The sequence below is a fragment of the Rana temporaria genome, chromosome 5 (assembly GCF_905171775.1).
Source record: "Rana temporaria chromosome 5, aRanTem1.1, whole genome shotgun sequence".
In the NCBI taxonomy this organism is placed as follows: Eukaryota; Metazoa; Chordata; class Amphibia; order Anura; family Ranidae; genus Rana; species Rana temporaria.
Window position 1 is genome coordinate 322045252 of NC_053493.1, and position 22965 is coordinate 322068216.

A 22965-nucleotide genomic window follows, 5' to 3' on the forward strand; every position below is an offset into this window, starting at 1 on the left:
TTCCTGTTCAACACTGCAGTGAAGCCTGGGCATACAGCCAGGACAGCTGATTGGAGGAAAGGAACACAGCCACTCTCCTCATAGGTAGAGACTATTAGAACTGTTCGTTGAATCGTTCAGGGCTCTGCTATTCTATTTATAGCATCCTCCCCAACACAAAACTCAGGCTGCTTTTATCATGTGACAGAGAACTTGTCAGGAGTTATCAAGCTGATAACAGAAGAATTGACCAGGAGAAAGCTAGGGGACATTGTGCTTTAAAGAGAGATAACAAAACACTGCAGATATATGTGCCCAACTTAAATTTCATGAATCGGTTTTACATCCACTTTAACCACTTAAGACCCGGACCAAAATGCAGCTAAAGGACCTTGCCCCTTTTTGCGATTCGGCACTGCGTTGCGCGGTCGTGCAACGTGGCTCCCAAACAAAATTGGCGTCCTTTTTTTCCCACAAATAGAGCTTTCTTTTGGTGGTATTTGATCACCTCTTCGGTTTTTATTTTTTGCGCTATAAAAAAAATAGAGCGACAATTTTGAAAAAAAATCAATATTTTTAACTTTTTGCTATAATAAATATCCCCCAAAAATATATAAAACATTTTTTTTCCTCAGTTTAGGCCAATACATATTCTTCTACCTATTTTTGGTAAAAAAAATCGCAATAAGCGTTTATCGATTGGTTTGTGCAAAATTTATAGTGTTTACAAAATAGGGGATAGTTTTATTTTTTTATTTTTTTTTACTACTAATGGCTGAGATCAGCAATTTTTTTTATGAATGCGACATTATGGCAGACACTTCGGACAATTTTGACACATTTTTGGGACCATTGTAATTTTCACAGCAAAAAATGCATTTAAAATGCATTGTTTATTGTGAAAATGACAATTACAGTTTGGGAGTTGACCACAGGGGGCGCTGATGGGGTTATGTGTGACCTCAAGTGTGTTTACAACTGTAGGAGGGTGTGGCTTTAGGTGTGACATCATCGATTGTGTCCCCCTATAAAAGGGATCAGCCACAATGAAGAACGGGGAAGCCGTGTTTACACACGGCTCTCTCCGTTCTTCAGCTCCGGGGACCGATCGCGGGACTCCAGCGGCGATCGGGTCCGCGAGTCACGGAGCTTCGCTTTGCGCGCCCACAACCCCACGGGCCATTCTGCCAACGTATATCGGCGTGAAGAGGTCCTTAAGTGGTTAATGTTTAGATATAAAGCACAACATACACTCACCGGCCACGTTCTAAGGTACACCTGTTCAATTGCTTAGTAACACAAATTGCTAATCAGCCAACCACAGCAGCAACTCAATGCATTTAAGCATCTAGACGACAATGACTTGCTGAAGTTCAAATCAAGCATCAGAATAGGGAAGAAAGGGGAATTAAAGTCATCATAAAGTATCATTTTTTTCTATTAAAATAACAAACATATACTTACCTGCTCTGTGCAGTGGTTTTGTACAGGGCAGCCTGGATCCTCATCTTTTTGGGTCCCTGACTAGAGCTCCTGTCCCCTCACTCCTGTTAAGTCCCCCCATAGCAAGCAATGTATCCCTTCAGACATGGAGCTTCAGTTCGGCCAAGCCCCATGTCTCTCCTTATTGGCTGCAATTGATTGACTGTCTTAGCCAGTTAGGAGGGAGAGTCCCAGCATTGCTGGATAGAGAGGGGGCACAGGTAAGTATTGTGTGTGTGTGTGGGGGGGGGGGGGCTAAATGGGAAGCTGCACACAGAAGACGTTTTATTTTAATGCATAGAATGCATTAAGATAAAAAAAATGGGAAGAATGGGAAGACTGGTTCGAGATGATAGAAAGGCAAAAGTAACACAAATAAGCACAAGGTACAACCAAGGTCACGCAGAATACCATCTCTGAACGCGCAACACATTGAACCTTGAAGCAGATGGGCTACAGCAGCAGAAGACTACACCGGGTGCCACTCCTGTCAGCTAACAACAGGAAACTCTGATCTACAATTTGCACAGGCTCACCAAAATTGGACAATAGAAGATTGGAAAGATGTTTCCTGGTCTGATGATTCTTGATTTCAGCTTTGACATTCAGATGTGTCAGAATTTGACGTAAACAACATGAAAGCATGGATCCATCCTGTCTTGTATCAACAGGTCAGGCTGGTGGTGGTGATGTAATGGTGGGGGGGATATTTTCTTGGCACATGTTGGGCCCCTTAGTACCAATTGAGCATCATTTAAACATCACTGCCTACCTGAGTATTGTTGCTGACCATGTGCATCCCTTTATGACTACAGTGTACCCATCTACAGATGGCTACTTCCAGCAGGACAAAGCTCCAATTATCTCACCACTGGTTTCTTGAGCATGACAATGAGTTCACTGTATAAACGTATCATAAACTATACGTTTTTAAGTACAATTTTTGTACTGGGTATGATAGATAGATAGATAGATAGATAGATAGATAGATAGATAGATAGATAGATAGATAGATAGATAGATAGATAGACTCTTGTAGTACTATCACAATATTGTAATTCAATGAACAATAGAAACATGTTGCGTGACTTAAAAAAGAAAAATGAATGCAGCTTTGTAATCAAGATAACATTACCATCCAATCATAAGCTGGGTTGAATGATGCTGGTCATAAAACTGAGGACATCTAGTGGCAGAAAAAAGTACTGTGTAGAAATCTCTGCATTGAAGGTGAAAATTGTGGCAAAAGCTGGTTTGGCAGTTTTATCTTACAATGGACTGTTCACTTTTATCTTGTTATCTTTAAAGAGAGTTCTGCTTTAAAGCGGTCATATATTTTATTTTCCAGTGCTGGACTATGAGATTCACATTCATACAGGGGAGGTTTCTGATGCTGATATAGAAGCTGATGTTTACATGAACCTTTTTGGAACCAATGGAGACTCAGGCAAACGGAAGCTACATAAAAGCAAGTTTGAAAGAGCCAAATTTCAGAGAGGAAATGTAAGATATTTTACACATGTCTTCAGGTTGATTTTAAGTGGGACTTTTCTTTGTTTAGGACAGAGTAAGAAAAAGTTAGATCTTTTGTCAGGGGAAATTTCTCCAATCTTTCTAAAAAAAAAAAAAAAAAAATGGGTAGCGTTCCACTTGAATTTATCTTTCATTGTGTTTGGAACACAATGTGGTGCCACTGCACATAAATGCCTTAAACCGGCCATAGACTGTTCAAATCTTGGGTGGTTCAGCATGGAGAGGCCAATATTTAAACCATCTATGGGAAAACTAAATGTACCCAAGCCAATTCACCGATCGACTTGGGAACAACCAGCCTGTCAGATTTTTAGGATATGCTTATTTCTAGTGGCTATAGCCGCTAACAATACCCTGGCAGGGACGGCTCCCCACGCCCCTCCCCGTCCTTGGGAGAAAACAATAACTCCATGATAGGCATTTCCCCATCAACACAGTCAGGAAAGAAAATATTATCATCTATGGCTGGCTATTGTTTCCTTAGAGACACATTGACAAGCATAAACATAATGCATTGTTCATTACCAAAAAAACTGACATTAAATCAATAGCATTCAGACATGTTATTTACATTGTGAAAGTAAATATTTCCATATATGTAGGATGCCATTGCTAATTCTCATTCTTCTAATGCTAGTTTCCTGGTTGTCATGCAGACCCTCGGCTTTTAAGACTTTGAGTCAGTGAAAAATATATGTATCAAGAAAATTAGGACAAATTCCTAGTTTGATGCCTCTGGCCTCGTACACACGACCGAGTTTCTCTGGATTTTTTTTTTGCCGAGGAAACCGGCCGTGTGTACATTTTTCGACGAGGAAACTGTCGAGGATCCCGTCGAGCCAAAAAGAGAGCATGTTTTCTTTTTCCTCGACGGGAATGGAGAAACTTGCCTTGTCGAGTTCCTCGACAGCCTAACAAGGAACTCAACGAGGAAAACGATGTGTTTCGCCCGTCCAGTTCCTCGGTCGTGTGTACGAGGCTTCATACACACGACCAGTTTTCCCGTCGGGAAAAACCACGGGAATCCCATCGGGAAAAATGAGAACAAGCCGGCAGTTTTTCTATGGGGAAAGCCTGCAGTGGAGCAAACACACAGCCGGGTTTCCCGACCAAAGCTCTTATGGCAGTTTTCCTGCCAGAAAAAACGGCCGTGTGTAGGGGGAAAAAGCTACCGAGCAGGTTCTCAGTTTTCCCCACGGTTTTCTTAAAGTAAACTTGTCACAAACTAAAGCTGATCATTTGACAAGGAATCACAAAAGCAGAGAATACCTTCAAATCAAAATGCTAAAACAGAAAAATCTAGAGATAAATTTGTGGCTCAAGCTATATGCAAACCTTGATTTTTGTTGTACGTTCACATTGGCCTAAACATTTCTGCTTCCCCAGCCTCTCTTTTGGTTACCCTAATATATAAAGCCTCTCTGACCAAAAGGGAGAAGGAAGGGAGGGGCTTTGGTCAATTAGTACAGGAGGCACATATAGAACTTTGGATAGGTATGGTTCTGCATCTACTAATCATTTGGTTCTACCTTAACTACTTGAGTACTAGCGCCTATAATACCACCTCATTACCATGCTATTTTTTAGTTATCAGCGCTGTGATAGTTTGACTAACAATTATTTGGTCATTCAACACTGTACCCAAAATACGTTTTATATAACAAAAAAATTGACAAAAAGTGATTTCTTATTGGGTATTTAATACCCAACGTTTTTTCATTATTATATTAAAGAAATATGAGATATACAGGAGAGGAGAGTAGTGAAAGGGTTAAAAATGATCCCACACTCATATGAATACCTTGAAAATCTAATATCTCCTACTGGTAATCCTCTACTAATACTGCAAATGAATGATTAATTAATTTGTTCCTCCTTCTTTTCTTTCTTTCATTGACAAAGTGGAGGACTCTCCAATGTAAACATTAGTGTGTTGGTCATTACAGTTTTCACAGGGTACAGAGCCGCTCAGATAGGCACGGTGTAGTTTTCTTCCCTCTCATTTATAAATACCAGTGCACCAATAAATGTCTGCCATTTCAATGTTTATAAACATATGGCGGCAGTAAAGTAGTTAGGGTTAATTCCGCGTATACTTTATTTTAATGTTTTGACTGAAGCTGGACTTTAAAAATGCTCTGAAACAGCCTTCTACATTGCTGCATACTGTGCATAGTTACTCAAAATGACCACCCTTAAGTTGGTATTTCAAATGTAGTATTAATTCAGATACTGAGGATTCATTTATTTTAGCTCAGTTCAATCAAAGTTAAATAAAACAATAGGCAGAATTGAGTAGAACAAATCTGCATTAGATCTGCAGGGGACTACGCCTATTGTACCAAAATATATTACAGCACTTTCTAGTTAACATAACAATAACTGCATTTTATATAACCACAAATTTAAGTGCAAACTCTTCAACAGCCAAAGGCTTTATTTATTAGGAATTCTTAAAGCAGTCATAAAAAGGGTGAGATGGTTACACTTAGCCCATATAACTCTACTCTATGTGGGGATTTAGTAAAGGAGTAAAGCATAATCACTTTGTAAGAGAATTTTCACTTAGCTTATGAAAAAGGGTATACTGTTTAAAGTAAAAAGCCTACCTTTTTTAATGTATTTTTTTAATTTTTGGTATTAGGTATTCTTTGTGAAGTGACATTTCGCAACACTCAACAAGGCAAAAATAAAATTCCTTTACAAAGTGAAAATACACTTTGCAACGTGAACATGCTCCATACATTTAGTAAATCGGCCACAGTTTATATAGCTGCTTTAACTAATCTGTCAACTGCTGTAGTTAAAGAAGTCTTTCCAAAGGCCAGGTTGTCTTGGGGCTAATTGGCCGTATGAAATTAACATGTTTGCCTGTGTAAAAAAAAAAAAAACATTTCTTTAGCCTGCGTGTAATACTTCTAGATGACGATTCAATATTTTTCAAAGCCTCTAATTGCTTTTATAGTTACTTATCTTTATGAATTCTGTTGTAGGCTGACGTGTTTTGCATCCAAGCAGTATCATTGGGAGAACTCCAGAAAATCCAAATTACCCAGGATGAAATTAAAGAGGGTATTGTATGAGCTTAAAAAAACAAACTATAATTTGTGAGTACTAATGATGCTAAACGCTGTTAGTTTAATAATGTTAGAACGGTGTCTTTTAATGGAATTCTCTGTTTTCTGTCCAAGGATTATTCTACTGAGGTCAGTAATAGCTGCTACACACAATGAGATTATCGAACAATTGATCTTTCATTTTTTTGTAGGCTAGTCTCATATCGAAAATGAAGCGTTTAATAAAGTTACGAAAATTCTCGTTGTTTTTTTTATATATTTTTTTTGGGGAATATTTTTTATAGCAAAAGGTAAATAATATTGCTTTTATTTCAAAATTGTTGCTCTTTTTTTGTTTATAGCGCAAAAAATAAAAACCGCAGAGGTGATCAAATGTCACCAAAAGAAAGCTCTATCTGTGGGAAAAAAAGGACGTCAATTTTGTTTGGGTACAATGTCGCATGACCACACAATTGTTAAAACAACGCAGTGCCGATTCGCAAAGAAATGGCCCGATGGCCAATTGTTCCGGGTCTGAAATGGTTAAAAAGCAGTATTTTTCATTTGATTTTCTGATTGTGTGTGAGAGCCATTCGGGTAAAGGAGTATATTTTGCATTTTAAGCACTAATTATAATTAAACTAATGGAAGGAAACACATTATAACATCAACAAATACAAAAATAATGTTAGCAAAAGTACCACTGCCCCTTTTTAATATAGTCGCAAGTTATTATTGTATAACTCAAAAATTTAGTCTAAATTATGAAAAGGTCTCAAAACAGCTTTTAACACATATTACTTTTCAATCTAGGCAAAGGCTGGTTCTTGGACAAAGTATTTGTGCGATATACTGTGGATGGAGATGATTACCAGGTTTTGTTTCCATGCAGCAGGTAGATACTGTTTTGTAAAGCATGTGGGACTACCGGTGGAATGTGGCCTGGGATTTTACACTTTCCGATTAGGGCGGTTTTAGGTAATATTAGTTAAATTTAATTAAATGAGAAGTTGAGTCAAAGCTCTTCCAAACCTTATTTTTATTTATTTTTTTAATTTTAGAGAATACGTAAGAAGTACAAAAAACGTTCACAACTTTAGCAAGCTGTGCTTTAACAGCTTACTATCAGGATAAGGCAGAGGGGACATTGTTCTTAAGCATAGAGGGCCGGATTCAGAAAAGAGATACGACGGCGTATCCCCTGATACGCCATCGTATCTCTGAGTGCGGGAGGTCGTATCTATGCGCCTGATTCAGAGAATCAGTTACGCATAGATATCCCTAAGATCCGACAGGTGTAAGTGTCTTACACCGTCGTATCTTAGGCTGCATTTTCTGGCTGGCCGCTAGGTGGCGCTTCCGTATGTTTACGCGAGGAATATGCAAATTAGTATTTACGCCGATTCAGAAACGAACGACCGCCCGGCGCTTTTTTTTACGTCGTTTGTAAAGTTACCCCTGCTATATGAGGGGTATGTGCGACGTATCCTATGTTAAGTATGGCCGTCGTTCCCACATCAAATTTTGAAAATTTTACGTCGTTTGCGTAAGTCGTTCGCAAATAGGGCTGGACGTCATTTACATTCATGTCGATTCCAATACGTCCTTGCGGCATACTTTGGCGCAATGCACACTGGGATATTTTACAGACGGCGCATGCGCCATTCAAAAAAAACATAAAAAACGCGGGGTCAAGTCAAATTTAAATACAACACGCCCCCAACATCCCCATTTGAATTACGCGGCCTTACGCCGCAACACATACGTCACGCCGCCGTAAATAAGGGCGCAAGTTCTTTCTGAATACAGGACTTGCGCCCAAAGTTACAGCGGCGTAACGTATCGGAGATACGTTACGCCGGTATAAAGATACGCTCAGGTATCTGAATCCGGCCCTATGTTTATAGAGAAAGAATACATGCATTTTCAATGTGATATGGTAAATATCCACATAGGGTGGAGTGTAAATTACTGTTTCATTTAGAGTGGCGGATCTTGTATTCCTTTTCAGGTGATATCCCACCCCTGTGCATTTTAACAACTTTCTATTCTACATGATATGCATGTGATCTATTAGGCAGCACTTCTACTGGTAGCACCAAGGTTGTTGGTTTAATTCCCAACTACGGCACTACCTGCCTGGAGTTTTAATGTTCTCCTTGTGCTTGTGTGGGTTTCCTCAGGGTACTCTGATTTCCCTCCACACACCAAAGACATGCTGGTAGGTTGTTGTAAACCCTTACAGACCAGACCACTTTTACCTACAGGTAAGCCTAGCTTAAGGCTTACCTGTAGGTGCAAGAAATATCTCCTAAACCTACACGGTTTAGGAGATATTTGCAAAAAAGACGGCCATACACAATGGCGCAGGCGCACTGAGTGTGCCGTTTCTGAAGGCGATCGTGCCGTGACTGGCGACTCCCACGCGCATTTACGGGAGTGACATCATCGTGGCTATGGCCAGTCATAGTGCCGGAGCCGTGATACCCGGAAGTCACTCCGGGAGAGATGGGGGCGAAGGAGGAGGGGAACGAAGACTGCTGTGGGGGCTTCGATCCCCAGTAAGTAATTCATAATGAGCTAGTATGCTATGCATACTAGCTCATTATGCCTTCGTCTTGCAGGATTTTTTTTTTTTTGTAGAGAGTTTACTTCCTCTTTAACTGATTGCTGTCTAAATTGGCACTAGTATGTGTATGTATTAATGTGAGTTATGGGCCTTAGATTGTAGGTTCCTTGGGGACAGGGACTGATGTGAATGTACGATATATATGTAAACATACATTATTGGCACTATATACAGTAAATACTTGTAATAAATAAAAATAGTTATTTTTCTTTCTCTGTCTTGCTAATAAAATAATAATTGATTTATTTTTTTCATTACGTAAAGTTCCCCAAGTTTCCAGTGTGCCTGATAGCACCAGGTTAACATAGCTGCTTGGGGAAATGATCCAAATATTTAGTGTCAGTTTGAGGAGATATGTGACTTGGCTTGTCAGTTTAGTATCAGCGTTGTTTTACTGCGTGGGGCAGAGAAATAGCACAACAAATCTAATTATACTGACATTTGTACCATTTTTCTACAAGATTGTCATATGACAACATGAATTTTAATTTTACTGTTATGACTGCAGTGTAGTGAACTACTGCATGTCTCGTTGTTTTAGATTAATACTTTTATTACTGTCTGCAAAAAAATCATAATAATAATAATAATAATTGATAGCACCAGCTACACATTCGCCTTGCTGAGTCTCCTGCATATGAAAAAAGACTTGAAGTCAGTGGGTTATATTTAGATGTTAAATGGTCAATTGAAGGCGTTTCTTAACTGCTGTCAGGGTTTGTGAGACGCATCGCGAAAGATGTAAACCTAATGAAGTCAGCCGCGTTCAATGTAAAACTTCTTGTCAGAAGGAATTTATTCAACACTAAGCTGAGGACTTTAATTCCAGGACAGAAAAAATTGCATCATATTTTCTTGCCCAAGGCAACTGAGGGACACTGATTGATAGTAGAGGAAAACACAAAATTACATTGCAGAACATGCAGATTTGCACTTCTAGGAAAGGGGAACTGATCAACTGTCACTATTTCAAATCACTTTTGCCCAGAGTACAGGGAATACAATGAGAGGTTTGTAACTTGATTATGGTAATGTAGACTTCAAAAGATTCTTTACATTATAAACACAATGTTGATCATTTATAAACTAGAAATATGGATCGGAGGTCTCTCAGTGCTGTGCCTCCATATTTTTTGAGTGGTTATGTCATGGTAGCCGTACAAACCCAGATTTTTTAATGTGATCAGTAATTGCATATTAAATATTGTTTTTCAAATCAATATTAGTGCTACATTTGTCTGAATCAGTCTGGTTGCTTTTAATACCAGAACATGATCACATACTGTTGACTCTCTTTAAAAATAACATTTTGTACTTTGACGAAAACAAACAGATATCGACAATTTCGTGTTAAAGTTAATGGCATTGATGCTGGAACAAATGATCCCCTGAGTGATTGAATGAATGACTTGTATAGCGCTACACATGCAAACTGAATCGCCTCTAGGCGCTTTTTGCAGCCAGTGTCTTCCTGGCTGGTGCGGTCATTTACCCCGTAGGATCTTGACGCGCTTGGGACACACAGTCATATACATATATACTGGGACAATTTGGCCAGGATCCAATTAACCTACCAGCATGTCTTTGATGAAACACATTTTATTTTTTACCCCCTCCATCAACTTTTTAAACATATAAAGCACTATCATCTTTCCTTAAACAAACAACAAACATTGTTTCATTTTGCATTTCTTCTAAATGCAGGAGCAAAAGAAGAAACATTGGCATTACCAATAACCTTCCAAAAATTAATTTCTTGCCACAATTAACTGTCAATTTTTTTTTCTTTCCATTTGAGCAATTGCCAGAAAAACTCATAGTTTACAATTTTGAGAGAAATATAAGCTTCAAAACTTAGCTGTCTTAAAAAAAAAAAGAAGACTCTTAGACCTTGTACACACGACCGAGTAACTCGTCGGGCGAAACACATCATTTTCCTTGTCGAGTTCCTTGTTAGGCTTGTTGAGGAACTTGACAAGCTTGCTTTGCGTATACACAGTCAAGACAAAATCTCCTCGTTCTCAAACGCGGTGACTACAACACATAGGACGGCAGGGGAAGTTCGATTCCACTTGCACAACTCTTGGGGCTGCTTTTGCTAATCTCATGTGTTTGCGTGTTAAGTAAAAGTTTGGTAAGAGACTATTTGCACTTTTCACTCTGTTACAGCTTTAAAAATGTGTTCTCTCCATTACAAATGCTACTTTTACTCCCGTCTCATACTTTATTATGAGCAAGAGCGGGTTCCTTATCATAAACACGCTCGAGTTTCTCGTCGGAAACTAGCCCGACGAGGAACTCGACTAGCCAATTTGACTCCCGTCGAGGAAAAAGAGAACTTGCTCTCTTTTTGGCTCGACGAGTTCCTCGACAGTTTCCTCAATGAAAAATGTACACACAACCAGTTTCCTCGGCAAAAAAACTCTCCCACCAAGTTTCTCGATGGATTCTGCCGAGGAAACTGGTCATGTGTACGAGGCCTTAGGAGTCGATTTATTAAAACCGGAGAGTGCAAAATCTGGTGCAGCTGTGCATGGTAGTCAATCGGCTTCTAACTTCAGCTTGTTCAATTAAAAAAGACGTTCGGGATAAAAAAAAAAAAAACATTTATACTCAACTAGGCGCTCGCTGGCTCTGCAATGAGAACTAAGTGATAAAACACTGGTAATCACTCAGTTGTCCCCCTCCTATCTGAGCAAAGAGCCTTGATTGTCTGTATCTCTGCTTTCCCTTCCAGCACTTACTGGAGCTCTGGTCTGTGGAGGGGCGTGAGGGGCTGGCTCAGGCTCTCAGCGGATCACTAAGAGGCTGAGCCAGGTGCAGATCAAAGCATCTGGGTGGATCCTAACCATATGGTTGGGATCTTTTCTGAACCTGGACTAACTTAGTGATGTCAGCCTAAAGTGCTGCAATCTCACCTGGCATTGCGTACAAGAAGCTGTGTGTGATTTAACCAGTTAGCATGTACCTTATCATGGGCGTCCGCTCCATAGGGCAAGGGAGGGCGCTTGCCCCCCTAGAAACCAGTGCCATGATCCTCGGGGAGAAAAACAGCGGGCAGGATCGGCAAATCCAATTAGAGCCGTTCTCTCTCTCTTCTAGCTTCAGCTGACAGGGTGAGGGGGCGATCGGGAAGATATACAGTACAGCCAGCCCGTGGCTCTCCTCTCCCTGTCACAGCGCTGCTGCCGAGTTCTCTGGTAAATGGAGCAGCGGTGCTGTGACAGGTAGAGGAGAGCCGCGTGCTGGCTGTACTGTATATCTCCCCGATCGCCCCCTCCCCCTCTCTGTCAGCTGGAGCTAAAATAGAGAGAGAGCAGCTCTAATTGGATTTGCCGTGCCGCCGCCTTGCTTCCTGCTTTCCTCGACATGATTGGCCACAGCCTCTCCCTGTCACAGCGCCGCTGCCGAGTTCTCTGGTAAACGGAGCAGCGGCACTGTGACAGGGAGAGGAGAGCCGCAGGCTGGCTGTACTGTATATCTCCCCCGATCGCCCCCCTCTCTGTCAGCTGGAGCTAGAACAGAGAGAGAGCAGCTCTAATTGGATTCGCCTTGCCGCCGCCTTGCTTCCTGCTTTCCTCGCCATGATTGGCCACATGAGGGCCAATCAGAAGATTCTGGGGACTGGGGGCATCATGGGAAATGTAGTCCCTTAAGATTGGCGGCCCCAGCGTGTCCACAGACACCATACTAAAGCCCCCAGCATGCAAGCACTCTGCTGGGGGGTTACAAGAGGAAAAAAGAGAATACTGTGCTCATACTGGGGGCAGCCAGAGAGAAAGAGCCACAATTTCCCGGCACAACCAGAGAGCCATGCTGTACCCACACAACCAGAGAGCCACGCTGTACCCGCACCACCAGAGAGCCACGCTGTACCCGCATCAACCAGAGAGCCACGCTGTACCCAAACCAACCAGAGAGCCACGATGTACCCGCACCAACCAGAGAGCCACGATGTACCCGCACCAACCAGAGAGCCACACAGTACCCGCACCAACCAGAGAGGGTCTGGTAAGAGGGCCTGTTGGCCATTATCCATTACTGTTCCTAGGGACTGAGCCATTAGGAAGTGTCTTACCTGATTTGCTTCCATCTATGCTGGGGGCAATTATTGCAGAAAATTACACCAAATGCTGGGAGTTTTTAGTGCGAAAACTGACACCAGTGCTGACGATCATTATTATTTACACTGGTACAGATGCTGAAGTTTTTATTCTAGAAATCTGTACTGATGTGGGGGGCTATTGTTGTTGCTACTGACACCAATGCTGGTAATTTTTATTGCGGAAACTGACAGCAAAGCTTGAGATTGTTATTGCAGAAACTGGCACTGATCCTGGGGGTTGTTATTTCCTTGGGGGGGGGAGCTCCATTTTTTATGATATTGTTATTCAAAGTTGTTAGTTGTTTGATAGTTGCATCAGGTTTCTCAAACCTTTTCATGCCTGCGCTTTATGTGATAATGACAAAGCCCCTCCCCTTCATGACATTGTCAAAAAGGTACCGAGCATGGATGACCTTAAAATTATGCCCCCCCCCCCCCTAAAAAAAAGTTCAGCGGACGCCCATGTACCTTATGGTTACATTTTGGCTGGACTTATGCTTTAAATTAATGTCAGTTCTGTAATAATATCTATAATAAAGTAGCTGTAAGTTTTAACTGCATTCCATGTTTAATAAGGACTGTGAACTATTTCATTGTAGTTTATGAATACTGTTAATGTATGCAAACAGATATGTTTTTTTCAGGATTTTGTTGTGTTGCCAGCTCTCAGAAAACACTTTGATTTTCTCTTGATCAAATGTTGAAACCCATTGTTTTGCAGAGAGATGCATTGCTGTATGCTGTCTTTTCATATTTTAATCTGTTAAATCTGTAGTGCTTGGATTATTTATTTCTATGTGTTCTTACTTAGATGGTTTGATGTGAACCGAGAGGATGGGAAAACTGAAAGAACTCTGATTTCCAATGGTAAGTAACTTTATTATTGCACACACAAAAGAAAAGAATTCTCATGGTTTCATGTACTCCAGAGGTTTCTAACATGCAACAACTCTGTATACTTTTATGCTCTGATCAACTAACTTATAGGGAAAAATCTTATACCTATGATGAGCTTTTGAAAATCCAAACTGTGTAAAATAATACTAGAGAATAAAATAAAAAGGCTTATTGGTTCAAATGAACAACATGGATACTTTATGTTTACCACACTTGTTAAACATCTTGGGCCGGATTCAGATAGATTTGTCTATCTATCTGCTGGCGTAACGTATCTGCGATACGTTACGCCGCCGTAAATTAGGGCGCAAGTTCCGTATTCAGAAAGGACTTGCGCCCTATGTTACTGCGGCGTAACGTATGTTGTCCGGCGTAAGCCTGCCTAATTCAAATGTGTTTGATGTGGGCGTGTTTTATTCAAATTCACTTTAACCCCACGTATTTTATGCGCATGCTAGAAATTACGCCGCAAAGCCTCATTGGTTTCGACGTGAACGTAACTTACGCAAAGCCCTATTCGCAAACGACTTACGCAAACGACGTAAAATTTTAAAAACTCGCCGCGGGAACGACGTCCATACTTAACATTAGCTACGCCTCATATAGCAGGGGTAACTTTACGCTGGAAAAAGCCTAACGTAAACAACGTAAAAAAATGCGCCGGCCAGACGTACGTTTCTGAATCGGCGTAAATACCTAATTAGTATATTCCTCGCGTAACTATACAGAAGCGCAACCTAGCGGACAGCGTAAATATGCAGCCTAAGATACGACGAAGTGTCTTACACCGGTCGGATCTTAGGGAAATCTATGCGTAACTGATTCTCTGAATCAGTCGCATAGATACGACGGCCCGCACTCAGAGATACGACGGCGTATCTGGAGATACCACGGCGTATCCGGAGATACGCCGTCGTATCTCGTTTCTGAATCCGGGCCCGAGACTTCATATAGGCGTTCTTTATAAGTGATTATGGATGATTGCTTCTGGTGGGGGGTGGGGGGGGGCAGTGAGGGGTTTGTAACTGGATACTAAACAGATTTAAAGCAGGTTCTGCCCAAGTTAAGGAGACATGGAGCAAGGTGCAAGCTGGGTAAAAAAATATTTGGTGGGAGGCTCATCTCAATCTCCTTCTGTCCTTTTTGGCCTTTTACTGTAAGTCTCAGGGCAGGCAGCAGAAGAAATCGATGAATAAAGTCTTAAAGCCATTAGCTATCTAACCTTCCTCATAGCTAGGCCCTAGATTTCAAAGCATCACTTGCCAACATGTACCCCACCATTTCCAGTAACAACCTTCCCATGTCAGGTTTCTTTCCTCCGGTTGCTGGAGAGGAAGAAACAAGTGTCCCCAAACCACCCACATGTCCAGCAAGCTGCTTGTCACTTCAACTGGTAAAAGCAAGGCTAAAAATGTAAAAGAATTGACTACTGGGTTTTGGGAATATACCACTGCCTGAAGGTGGCCCAATATGTATTTGAGGCAGTGGCCTGTCTTGCTGCAAGCATCATGTGAGAAAGGACCTTTAGTGCAGTGGGAGAATTTGTGACCGAGAAGCCAAATTTATTAAATGAATTGGGTCTGGATCACAGAGGACTGCTAAACACCTACTGTAGATGTTAATGACAAAATGACTTTACTTCAGGCTTCAATGCAGAACAGCTTCAGGTACAATAAGGCATATTTTCTTAACCACTCGAGCACCGGACCATTTTGCTGGTCAATGACTGGGCCACTTTTTGCGATTCAGCACTGCGTCGCTTTAACTGACAATTGCGTTGTCGTGCGATGTTGCTCCCAAACAAAATTGGCGTCCTTTTTTTTCCACAAATAGCGCTTTCTTTTGGATGGTATTACATCACCTCATCAGTTTTTAATTTTTGTGCTATAAACAAAAATAGAGCGAAATTTTGAAAAAAAATGAATATTTTTTACTTTTTGCTGTAATAAATATCCCCAAAAATATATAAAAAAACTTTTTTTTCCTCAGTTTAGGTCGATACGTATTCTTCTACATATTGTTCATAAAAAAAATCACAATAAGCGTTTATTGATTGGTTTGCACAAAAGTTATTGCATCTACAAAATAGGGGATAGTTTTATGGCATTTTTAATAATATTTTTTTTACTAGTAATGGCGGCGATCTGCGATTTATATCGGTACTGCGACCTTATGGCGGACACTTCAGACACTTTTGACACATTTTTGGGACCATTGGCATTATTATAGCGATCAGTGCTATAAAAATGCATTGGTTACTGTAAAAATGTCACTGGCAGGGAAGGGGTTAACACTAGGGGGCGAGGAAGGGGTTAATTATGTTCCCTAGGTGTGTTCCTGAAGGGGGAGTGGGACTGACTAGGGGAAATGACAGATCGCTGTTCATACATTGTATGAACATGCGATCAGTAATTTCTCCCCCTGACAGGACCGGGAGCTGTGTGTTTACACACACAGCTCCCGGTTCTCTCTCTGTAACGAGCGATCGTGGGTGCCCGGCGGAGATCGCGCTCGCCTGGCACAGGCGTCGGCACTAGGGGTGAGCAGGGGGCGCGCGCATGCCCCTAGTGGCTGAAATGCAAAATCACGTAATATTACGTGATTTCGCACAGCCAAGCCGATCTGCCGTCGTAAAACTGTGGCTGGTCGGCAACTGGTTAAACTATATACAGACTGTGACGGAACCATCCCAGCACCCAGTTTTGGTGCTTCTGTCAGTATACTGCTTCCTCCAGTTTGGACATAGATACCAGATATTATAGCAGACCATACAAGACTAGCCAACATATAGCTTGTATGAGATCTGGAACTTTTATTGAACAAACTTACACAGCATATATACCCCACAGGAGGACATCCCCCACCTGATCATATTACCCTAACAATACAACCTGCACACAGGTATATAATTACCATAGCTAAACAACATCCAACATATACTAGAAACATTAGGTTGATTAAATGACTAGCCACCCAGACAATGTTACGATTATTCAGATACCCCGCTCCAAGTCAGACTTTCTTGTCCCAAAGTCACCACAATAGTTTGCTAGCAGACATACAGAACAATAGGTGAGTTAATTAGAACAATACACATATAACAGTGATCTCACCTCACCTCAGACTAGTAGGCAACAGACTATAGCAGGAGACCCCAGTAGCAGACTGTCCGGATCCTACCTACAATAGTCTATGAGGCAAAGCTCATACAATGTCTTAACATCCTGATACAGTGGAATACATTTTCCATAGATTTCTTGAGGGATATTGTGGATAAATATTACGGTCTCATTTGAAGTAATCCAAACCATATTCTCAATGTCCATTAGGTAGTTGTCAATCATTTTCTTGATCATCCTGTGACTCCAATAGACACAGGGTAACCTACACATAAGAGGGGCCTGGAGAGCTGAGACAGCGGTTTCCCAACCTCTCTAAGGTAAGCTGGGTTCCACGGCCCCCCACCCAAAGTGACTCCTGTCATATAGATACATCATATCTGCTGAGTGAGCACAAAATCCAAAATCACTGACCTGTATTCTCATAACTTTGCCTTAACACAACAGAAAACCTTATGTAAGGGTATCCAATAGAGAATATAAAAGAAGGCAAAACCAAAGCAAACAGCATGCCTTTGGCCTTGTCAGTAGCTGATTCTGCTGACAAGGCCGGTTCTTGTAATCAAACTGGCAAAATTAATATTAAAGGTGCAGTTCACATCAAATCTACTCACAGTGTTGTCAATCAAGCTAATCTTGAACCCCTTAAATGTGTTGGCTAGTTTTTGAATTGTCCCCTTGACTTTTATTGGTATATCGTTGTGTCTGGACCTCTTAGCCATTGTGCAGTGCTTTCATTTCCATTTTTGTTACATAATTGGGAAATGACAGCTCAAGTAGTTGTCTTTCTGTGGAGAGTAGCATGGAAATTGGTTGCTTGCACCATGTGGGCAATGAACATTAGATCCCCCTTAATAAAATACCCTCCCCCATCTTGAGGACATGTGGCCTTTAAAAACTCTTCATATAATTACCAATAGGTAAATGAAACTAGACAAAATGACTTAACAGAAAAAAGTGAAAAATTATATATCTATTTATGAATTGTTTAGAAACAGTGATTTATTCATTAGCCACCTAAACACATTTAAGCTGGCCAGCAGGGATCAGCCGAATTCTAATCCATCTATGGCCAGCCCTGTTCCAGAAAAGTCAATCTAATGAACCTGTCAATCGGCTGCAGGGCTGATGGGCGTATTCTGACAGCAGAGGAGTCTCCTCGGTCAAAAAAAAATAAAAAAAAAAGATGGGAGGATTTCTCCATCCACTGCACTTGTGTGAATAGGGGAACTTTTTTTCCCAATCAACCTTCTGGCTGATCAAAACAAACTGATCTATGTATTTCCAGCCTTAGGGCCCTTTTTACACGGAGCGGATTTGTATTGATCCGCCCCGTGTGTGTCTGTGCAGAGACCGCCCTGTCTTTCCTCCGCTCTCCCCTATGGGGAAACAGATGAATACGGACCGCGTGTCCGTATTCATCCGATCCGTTCCGCCAGACGGAAGAAAAATAGGGTTTTCTTCCGTCGGAAAAAGCGGATCTTTGCGGACGCGGATCGTTACGGACGTTAGCGGATGCATCGTCCGCTAACGTCTGCAATCCCATAGGGATACATTACAAGTCCGTAAACGGACTTGTAAAAAACGGTCCGTTCATCCGCCCGTGTGAAAGGGCCCTTAGGCCTTACACAATCATTTAAATATTTTTTTTATTTGTTTATATCCTTTTCCACAACAAAAAAGATGATTCTGCAAAGAGCATTATTAGTAGTCAACTTGTGAAATCACATAAATTTCTTCATCTTTCTCAGGCAATGATAAAATGGTCCACTAACAGCATTTTAAAAGAAAGTGGTTGTTATGCACAATTGAGGAGTGCATGCCTTTTGCTATTGACTAGTCTCTTTGAGGTGATGCTCCTACTAAGTTGTGTGGTGCAGAGTAGTGTTTCCTAGTGCAGGCAGAGACTACAGGCAAAAACAGTACTGTGAGCAGCAGATACATAAAAAAAAGGACCACACTACAGAGCTCTTTCTATTTGCTACCTATTGAAGTGCTTGTATACTCTCCTCACACTGGCCAATTTCTGTCAAACCCATACCTGAAGTCTATATTTTGATTATCTGGGGAAAAAATTGGGACATGGGGATGAGAGGTGGTTCAGGGAATGCGGGGTTGTGGATTTGAAGTGTTTTTCTCTACTCTGCTTTGACATTTGCCAATGCAGCAAGGTACTGTGGGGAAAAAAGCTAAAAAATGATAATATTAAACTGTTATGGCACTGACAAATTTGTCCAAAAATGAGGGCTTTAGCTTTACTTCTTTCCTTTCCTATACCTTTTAGATCTGTTGTGGATCCTACTTCCGCCATTCAATTAAGGACTATTACAGCTGGAGGGGGGGGGGGGGAAATCAGGCGTCACAGCCAAAACTATCTAAAAAGCAAATGGCATGTAAAAAAAAAAGAGAGGTCAGTTGCATATATTTGCAAAGCTACGTGGAAGCCACACTGCCTTTCTAAGGCTCCTCTGTATAGTGTGTTCCTTAGCTCTAATCTAAGAGAGCACTTATCCTGGGACAAGGATGCAGAGACACTCCAGAAACCCAGCACAACACAAAGGCACCTGGAGACCTTAAGTGTGTCCTTGCACTTAGTAACTAGCTTTTTTAAAGGAAAGTGCACTTTCCCAGCACACTTAGTATTTTATTTACTTATTTATTATTGGTATTTATATAACGTTGGCAATTTATTCAACGCTTTACAAATTTACATTTACATCAGTCCCTGCCCTCAAGAAGCTTACGCATACAGTACAAGAGCCAATATTGGCAGGAGCTAATTTACCTCCCTGGATTTCATTGGAGTGCGGAAGGAAACCGGAGTACCCAGAGGAAAAGCATGCAAGCACAAGAGAAACATGCAAACTTCAGGCAGAGTTTAGTTCAGTTCTAGTTAGGCCCTCTATGTTTTTCCATGTTCCCTCAGTCCATGTTAGATCTTCACAGAGATGGGGGTTAGGAAAGTAAACGTGCACAGTTTAGGAGATATTTACTGTATACTGCAGCGATGATGTCTGCCTGTGCTGTTTCTTCAGGAGCATGTGCCGTAACCGGCGGCTCCCGCGCGTATGCAGGTAAGTGTCACATAATGTATTAGTATGCAATGCATACTAGCACAATATGCCTTTACTTTGCAGAGAAGAACAAAGGAAGAAAAACCCATCAGGGTTTACTTCCTCTTTAACCTCCCTGGCGGTATGATTCTTTCAGAAAAAACATGCTGAAAGCGGTACCATTATTTGCAAGGAAATTTGGCGTTTTATATTGTAGGTCTGTCATTTTTAGAAATAACTCACTTAAATCTGACCAAACAAGCTTCTAATAGGCATCCCGGGTATGACATTTTTTTAAAAACAAAATTATAAATTATAATATAATAAATAATTATAAATAATTATAACAAATAATAATATAATTATAATAAAAATTATTCAATAATGTAATCAAATCAAAATCACTGAAATTTGCTCAGTTGCAGAATTGTTGCTGTCATAATTTTTTTTTTTTATGACGAATTTCCCCACAAATCGCTATCGCACAATTCTGCAAGTGATTATAATTTATTATCGCTGTTTTTTAGCTGATCTAAAACTATTTTTGACATAAAGGGACACTTTTGGTTGCTACGGACAATCTACAGTTTGCAGGGAGAAAGAAACGTTTTTATTATATAAAATGACATGCAGGGCACTGGACAGACCACTAGGGACAAGGGGGGTGTGTTTTTTTTACATACAGTACTGTAATCTATAAGATTACAGTATACTGTATGTATAGTGTTTGTTTACTTTTTTGAATTTGGCGCCGTTCTCCGTCCCCGTGCGTCGTAACGTCGCAGGGAACGGAGATCGGCGTCACACGGAGGCACTGTGTGAATCGAGCGAGGTCCTGCTCGCTCACACAGCGCGGTGGCATCGCTGGATCCAGGGACAAGGTAAGTAAAACTCCCTGTACATCCAGCGAGGCGAGCCCGAGTCTGACTCGGGGTTACCAATCCTTGCCCAAAAATCTCACCCCGAGTCAGACTCGGGAACACCGCCCAGGAGGTTAAGGATTTAAGGCAATTTCAGGTTTTTATTGCTGTCTGTGTCCTAATTAACAATGGTACTGGGAATGAACCCAGGGGTAAATGCAACATTTTGGATTTTTCCAAAAAGATCAACATGGAAGTGTAGGTCTACTTGTGCAGTCATATTTGAGAAAACCCCATATTTCTATGTGTTCCCATTCACACGGCATTCCTAAGAACTAAAAAATAAAACTGATATTGAAAATCTGCTAGCAAAGTACAGACAGAGTTTTTTTTTATGGCAAACACAGTTCCCCAGCCCCCTTGTAAACACAGAGAACTAGTAGGAATTAACAGTGCTAGATTTACCAGAATGGAGCATCTAAAAAAAAGTAAGCTGCAATTTTCAAATATATTTTTAAAACTTTTGCTATGTAAATGGAGACATATATCAAATATATAGTAGGTGTTATCCCAATTTGGCAGAAAAAGTAGAAATACCCTTTAAAGGCATCTACCAAGCATGTAATTCAAGGGATTGGTGTTTTCCCATGTTACCCCATAAATCATAATAAAATTAAAAGGTGGACCCTCTCCTTGCTTTCTGTATTTGTCAAGGTTTGTCTTTCGTTTTTTTTTTTTTTGTTGTTGTTGTTTTTTTTGGGGGATTGGTACATATGGGAATGCCCAGCTGTCTTTGCCTCCTTTTTTAGACATACCCTTGCATATTATCCATGAAAATGTACAGAATTTTCAAAATTCACCCCCTCCCTATAAACTCTATTGGGTTTCAGAAATAAATTTAAAATTTTCATACCCTATGAATTGAACACAGACACATAGATCATCCTTAATGGCCATTATGACCAGTTTTCCAGTTTACTTTTTTCCATATTAAATTATATATTGAATTCTATATTTGACATGATTATTAAGTGAAACTAGGAGCATTACTGATGGGCATTTATGTGTGTATTTGTAGTGGACAGTTGATCAGTGAACCCCAAGTGAAAAAAAAAAATGAAAAAACATAGAATACAAACACACTGATTAGTGTTTCTTAGTCATTGCTCCACTACAAGGGGACAAATTGGTGTTTCATAGAAAACTGAGAGGAGAGAATGGCTTGATGATTCAGCTCTCTAATGATAATGTAAAGTGTTGTGAATTCTCAGCTCATTACCATCTTATTATTCATTTGGAGAACTGACTGATGATTAATTTTATCCTTTTCATTTGCAGAAATGGAAAATCCGGAAGAGGACACTGAAGGTAAGAAACGCAGCAGCCCAGAGGAGATAATCAAACATTATGAATCAGCATATGGAAAGTCATTTTGAAGTGAAGAATAAAACACACACATCACTTCGAAGGAAAGCACAGAGCTAACATGTGTACATTAATGAAATCCTGTAATATGATGGAAATGTCTAACTACAGGCCTGAAAATAATTGAAAATATTCTACTCAAATTAAGAATCTTGTATTATTCCCCCAATGGCTCCTTCAAAGAGGATTTTAAGACTCCTCGAGGGAGATTTACTAAAACTGGTGCACTCAGAATTTAGTGCAGCTGTGCTTGGTAGCCAATCCGCTTCTAACATCAACTTGTTCAATTAAGCTTTGATAATAAAACCTGGAAGGCGATTGGTTTCTATGCACAGCTGTACCAGATTATTGCATGCCTCAATTTTGGAAAAAAAATTCTGTTAATAGGATTATCCTGCTGTCAACAAAAAGGGGGGGAAATTCCAAGTCCCAATCCCCTTCCCCCCCCCTTTTTGTTGACATATAGCTAGGGATGGAGACAATTGACCTTATCAGGTCACCGACCTCATATAAAGTCCCAACTGTTCTCCTTTTTCTTAAAGATGATTCCGCTGTAACGTGCCTAATTTACAATGTTGCTGAGGAGTAAAGCTCAACTGATGCCTGTACAGGTGTGAGTGTGTGTGTGTGTGTGGGAGGGGGGGGGGGGTTTGCGCATTTTTGCATGTAGCATTTAGGGCAAGTACATGACCCCTTTTTTTTTAATCGCACAGCAAAAAATAAACAAAGTACAATGAGACCATGCATTTTGGTGCACAGTTTTGTACATGCATTAGCAGGGTGCATTGTGGTGCACAACCGCACGCCTGCAAAAGGGATACACATTT

General features: G+C 40.7%; 1 protein-coding gene across 1 annotated transcript in view; it reads left to right on the forward strand.

Annotated features, from left to right (window-relative positions):
- LOC120940997 (lipoxygenase homology domain-containing protein 1-like) overlaps nt 1–22965 on the forward strand; it is a 470937-nt gene that overhangs the window by 263098 nt on the left and 184874 nt on the right. The window contains exons 27-31 of the mRNA XM_040354208.1: nt 2810–2964; nt 5988–6066; nt 6864–6945; nt 13596–13651; nt 22052–22081. Coding sequence (XP_040210142.1) covers nt 2810–2964; nt 5988–6066; nt 6864–6945; nt 13596–13651; nt 22052–22081 — 402 coding nt within the window. The remainder of the gene's footprint in view (nt 1–2809; nt 2965–5987; nt 6067–6863; nt 6946–13595; nt 13652–22051; nt 22082–22965) is intronic.